General features: G+C 33.3%; 1 protein-coding gene across 1 annotated transcript; it reads right to left on the bottom strand.

The window, feature by feature from the left end:
* Nucleotides 1-175: 175 nt before the first annotated feature.
* LOC132740499 (eosinophil peroxidase-like) lies at nucleotides 176-3,878 on the bottom strand (the record flags this gene model as incomplete). The annotated part of the gene is made up of 4 exons (XM_060728412.1): nucleotides 3,746-3,878; nucleotides 2,861-2,909; nucleotides 1,641-1,744; nucleotides 176-283 (listed from the first exon to the last, which is right to left on the bottom strand). Coding segments are annotated over exons 1-4 (394 nt in total), but the record flags the coding sequence as incomplete, so codon positions are not given.
* Nucleotides 3,879-6,023: the final 2,145 nt, after the last annotated feature.

Raw genomic sequence — 6,023 nt, 5'->3', positions numbered from 1 at the left:
GAATCTTATAGGCACCACGACCAAGTTCTGTCTTATATCACAGATTGTCGTTAGTTCCGACAAATTGGTTCAAAAATAATAAATATAATTTGCTAGGAATTGTTTCAAATCTTAGCTTAAATAAATCTGATAAAAACTGGAAAAATGCTAAAAATGTTGGACTTGGCATATTTACCACCAATAAATGTCCGGAGGGTATGTTCTTCCTCTTGGCTGGAGCCATAAACCATACTTGCATCCAGAAATGACGTAATCTCGTTAATCTGGTTATCCACTTCACTATCTTCATAGTTAAAATAGAAGAAAAAACATACATGTATTTATGTATAGTTCAACAATTATTCAAAATATATGGTGGCGTATTTAAAACACTTTAGTGCGTCGTGCTAGCGACAGCACGGTAAAGCGCCAACGGCGCTTTGCGGATTTCGTCTTGTTGTCCTGTCGCTAACGATGCACGCCAAACGTCACATTGTCACTCGCCTTAAATCGAAAAATTGGCTATTTGTATATATATATAAGCCAAGCGACAGGATGACATTGCGACAACGTGCCGCACGACAACGCTCCGTTTGACGTGCTTCGCTAGTGGCAGAACGACAACACGCCATTCGGTGCGTGTTGCTAGCGACAAGACAAGACGAAAAGGCAACTGTGTTGTTGCTATCGACAACGCAACGCGTAAAGTGTATCATATCAGCCACCATAAAAATATGCGTACAGCGTTAAATGCTTAAATATAGTGCTATAAGTTCGACCCTCGATTTTGAATCTTTTTGACAATTTCGCAAAAGCATAACGTTCTCCCATGAAAGGCTGGTATATAAACATAGGCGTTATTATTATTTCTAATATTATTATTATATAAGTTGTTGTTGTAGTAGTCAATATAAATGAATTTCCATTGGTCATGTTTGCAATTTGCGCAAATGTTATATTAATGGAAAATATCGGGCTTTATACAATACATAAGCATAATAATAGATTTGTATTGAAAGTCAATTGACGTAATTTCTTATTCTTATACTGGGGGGGGGGGGGGGGGAGGGGGAGTTTAACTTGTGTTTAAGTTTAACCCATGAAACAATAATAAAGAAAAGCTTCAACACAACAGCAATCACAACATGATTATAGCCTTCAGGACCACAGCCACAACCAATTCATCCAATACTAAATGGTTATGTTATACAAATAATTCTTTCCCACGTCGAAATCCCATCGTCAGAACCCACGGTACACTCTCCGTAGGTACTACATTTAATGCGGTAAATAGCATTGGTAACCAAGGATGGGCGAATCTCTAGCGAGGTCGATTTGAACAATATTATTGAAATTGTCAAAAGCTCGAGATTTCTTTCGATCTGTTTGAGCCAGGTCACCAGTGTAGTTATCAGCATATAGAGACATTGTTTAGCACTTGATATATATTTTACTTTAGCATGACTCTGAAATGTGACCTTGTTGAACTTGTGAAAATCAGAAAATTTGGAACCTTGGTACTTATAAGGTATTTTTTTTCTAAAATTATTTTTTACACTAACGATATATTGTGTTTCCTTGAATAGACCAGACATTCTTAGAGAAAGACCTGAAATAATAATAATAAAATTTTGATACTACAAATTAATTAAAATTCTTACTGTCACATTGAAACAATGTGAAACTCCTGCGGCCCTCAACACAATAATCTTGTGCGAAAAACTTCTCATCTGGATCTTCAAAAGTAACCGGAAGACAATATTTCCTGAAAATAGAATATGAATTCATAGATTTAGGTACTTATATAGCATTACTACGGAACTGTCCTGCTGCCAATTTAATATGTTCTATAAAAAAAGATAACTCCTACGTAGGAGATAAAAAAGCCTAATATAATATAAATTATAACTCCTGGACTTTATAAGTCTTACATAGGACTTTATAACTCCTACGAAGGCCTTTATAACTCCTAATTAGGAGTTTATAACCCCTACGTAGGACTTTATCATTTGTGTTTTTAAACCTTAGGAAATGAATTATTGGCATTACTTACAATTAAATTATGTTGCAGTATTTTACGTTATAATGATATTAAGCAGGTTACATTATTAGTTATAAAGATTTTTGACAGGTTAAATGGCCTTTTATAAACGGTTGTTTGCTTTTATATTAAAAACAGCCGTTTATAAATTATGTATGGTCATATAGCATGATAAGAAGCTTAATGACAAATTTGTATATTTCTTTTATTTAAGAACGAAAAATGAAAAGAAATTACTTCATAAATTGACGATAATGTGTATACTATGGTGGCTGATTTGTGCCATGTATTTTCCCTCCTCCAGGCACCAGGCGAGAACACGAAAATACGACATTGACACCGCTTTGTCGTATTATCGCGTTTTTGTCTTTTCGCCCCGCGAAGTGAAAGTATGACAAAAAATGACTTTCTCGTATTTGCGTGAGTTCGTCAGCGTCCCAATAAGCGAAAGCGAAAATTCGACAAGGTACAAATCAGCCACAATAGTATATAATTATATAAATTAACTTCTCAATAATCTTCTAAAAACCAGCGTTACAAACGAGCAGTATTATATACATTTAGTATATTTAAAATTGGCTTAAGGTTTATATCATTCGAATACCCTACATACGACGGTTATATAGCACGCAAAATTTTATTCATGGTCAAAACGCTTGTCAAAAGAATTAAAGATGAATTAATAATATTTCAATTAGCAATGTAGCTCTCTATAAATAATTTTAAAAAATAAGATCAATTGATAATTCTGCAGCAACTTTTTTTATTATTATAATTTTATTTGCAACTTGATTTAAATGTATTGAATGATTATTTTATATCTAAAATTTGTCATCTTACCTAGTCTTGTCAGGCTTCTTGCAACACTCTTTCCTATTCCGTACATGTCCTGTAAAAGTAAATGAAAGGTATTTTAAAGGACTACTTTAAAGGCACATAATACCTCAGTAACATATTTTTCTTTACTTCTTTAAATAGGGAAAACATGAACTTTATTATGATAATAATGTATCAATATTATGTAAGATACTTGCAACTTTAAGAAAGTAGTGATAAATTTGAACTAACCTGTCATTAAAGTAGCAAAAATGTAAACAAAGTAGTTTTTTGACTTTCATATAACATACTAATTCATAATTATATATAACACTTATCAACAAAATGCGACCGATGAAAAAAAAATGGTGCAGATAATTAGCCAATGGGTATATATTTGGTACTATTAAAGTACACCAAAATTAAAAAGCTTTGGAGAAATAAAAATAAGAGCATTTCTGAGACAATATTGGCCTTTAAAGAAAATTTAAATATGTATATAGAGAGTCTGGCATGAGTTGATAAAAGATATATATTTTTAAAGAAACAGTTTCAGGAGAATGTAAATCCTTAGACTGCTAACGGCAATACATTCTATTTTATGATTAGTATGATATCTTATCGTGTTATTATAAACGTTTTACTAGTCTCATATAATTGTCATTTACTTTTCTGTGTTTTATGTTTGCTTATGAATTTTATTTGTGTATGTACATGAATGAGACTTAAATAAATAAATAAAAATTCTACCCTATGCAACCGGCGCAGAGCAAGATCAAAGTCTGCACTGTTCACTATTCAATAAGTATTTATTCTGAACTTTTCTCCTCAAAATAATGAATGGTTTTGTCCAGATAAATACAAGGGACAGGTCCATTTAAGATATTTAGCGTGTACACGTTTTCTTACCTTCTTGGGTTTTGGCAAGGTCGTGATCAATGAACTGCATGAAGTAAAATAAAGTGATTGTTGTCCCCTTTCGGTGTTGGCGTACTGTGAACAGATAAGATTGTGCTCTTTTGTATGGAGATGGGGTATCCATCTGGCATTTATCCTTCTTATTTTTTAATCACGTCTGAGAATTGTATGAGCGGCTCCTACAGAGATACCAACGCATTTAGCTATATACCTAGTTGTAAATTTTGCATCAGTAGCAATCAAATCTTTTACTTTTTCAACCATGCTTGGCGACGTTGCCGTTTTCTGACAACTAGCACGAGATGCATTTTTTACTGAATCCACACGATTTGTTTTTACAAAATTTCTTACACCACCGCGTGACAGATGAAAAAAGAAAGTCTATTGTTCCAATAAACACGACATATTTATTAAAATGTCTTTCGACAGTTTACCAAGAATATGTTTGTCCGTAATGAGCGTATTTGGTCAATGAAAGGAGACCTTTTCCCAACCTATACAAGTATACACGAGTAACAGTAGATAGCGTTAATCGAACTATTTGCAAAGCTATACAGAACTGTTTTACACATGTATTGTATCAATTGAATGCTTACACAACCATCTATACGATACATGTACATAGTTCGTTAAAAACGTGGTTAAAAGCGAGATATTGGCCTAGTTGCTTTCATATTTGAACAGCCCTCATATATATCATAAGAAACCACTTTCCATAGAAATTCCTACCTCTAAGTTTAGACTTAAAGTCTGAGGATCACAAAACAGAAATATTTCAACATCATGAAAAAGTGGTGTGTGACATAAATGTGCGTCAGAGCGCGAGAATATCGACATATGGCGGCATGCTAATGCAGGCACAGGGGTTTCTGTCAATTTTTTCCTTTCCCACTATATATATGATATAACAAGGTATACAACTCAAAATTGCTCAATTCATGAAAAAGTAAATACAACGCAGTATACAACAGTTTTTTTTCTTCTGATTGTTGGACATTGATAAAAGAATAGATAATTTAAAAAAATGACTCACTTTGTTACATGGACAAGATATTATCAAAAATAACCTTTCCACACTGGCCATAGCTTTCGCAGAAGCGGTGGGTCTACCGGTGCGGCGATGGAGATTTCGTCGCAGAAGCGGTGGAAAAACATGGCTGTCGGATAGATTTTTGCTGGTGTCGGTAAGTTTATGACTTATTTGTACGTTATGTTTTTATGTTCTACTGATAACACCTAGTGAGACTGGAGCCCACATATGTACTCTTCCAACTTATTACACGCATGGGGTGCAAATCATGACCAGTTATGCAAACACTTCTGTACAGTTTGACGAGGGGACGCCACTTTTGCCTAATTTTGTTTATAACACTACATATGCACTAAAAACTACCCCTAGATACACTGGCATCGCATCGTATGTATGATAATTACACAAAACAACCATATTTTGGAACTTTTTGAAATTGATATTACCATTTTAATAAAAGAATTGACAAAAATTGATTACAACGCAGACGGTGGTGGATTCGATTGCAACGCAGTGCGGTGGGCCCGATATCATTTATATCTTTTTTTAACGTTAAAGTCACAAACACTTAGGAGTTGAGCTCCAAACACCTAAAAATACAAATGAAATATATATTTGTTAATCCTAACACATATAGTTGTTATATATATCAATGAAAGTAAATATACGCTCTTTTTGCATCATGAACCTTATAAATATTTTTAAATAAAACGATCCCTGTTTTAGATACTAGTTTAACATATTGGGGTGTATGTTAACTACATTTATCACACACCCGTGCCGATTTTGCGACTCCGTAAATATGGTATGGCACGGCCGTGCATATATTTTGACGTGACGTCATTAGCGTTATGCTAACATAGTGTAAAGACGCGTTAAATGTTAGCGTTATACTATAGGCGCGTCAATGAAAAATGACTCTTATTTCACTTTAAACGGTCTCTATTTTGGGTATGTGATAAATAGAATATTAAATTCGTGTAAGTTCATTACTGAGTTTATTTCACTCGTTGAAAAAATTAATATAATGCTCGCCAGAGGCTCGCATAATATAATTTTATTCAACTCGTGCAATAAATTCAGTATTGAACTTACACATAAACTATGTATGGGTTGTTTAAAAATTCATTATAATGTATACATTAATTTTTTTTTTTTCTATTTTCAATCTATGCATCATGCACCTTATCAATATGTTTTTATAAAACAATCCCTGTTTTAGATTCTAGTTTAACATAT

This window comes from Ruditapes philippinarum, unplaced genomic scaffold (assembly GCF_026571515.1).
Source record: "Ruditapes philippinarum isolate M1 unplaced genomic scaffold, ASM2657151v2 ctg15065_1_1_1_1, whole genome shotgun sequence".
NCBI classification, from domain to species: domain Eukaryota; kingdom Metazoa; phylum Mollusca; class Bivalvia; order Venerida; family Veneridae; genus Ruditapes; species Ruditapes philippinarum.
The sequence above is the reverse complement of the archived record's forward strand: the minus strand, read 5'-3'. Positions and strand labels throughout refer to the sequence as shown.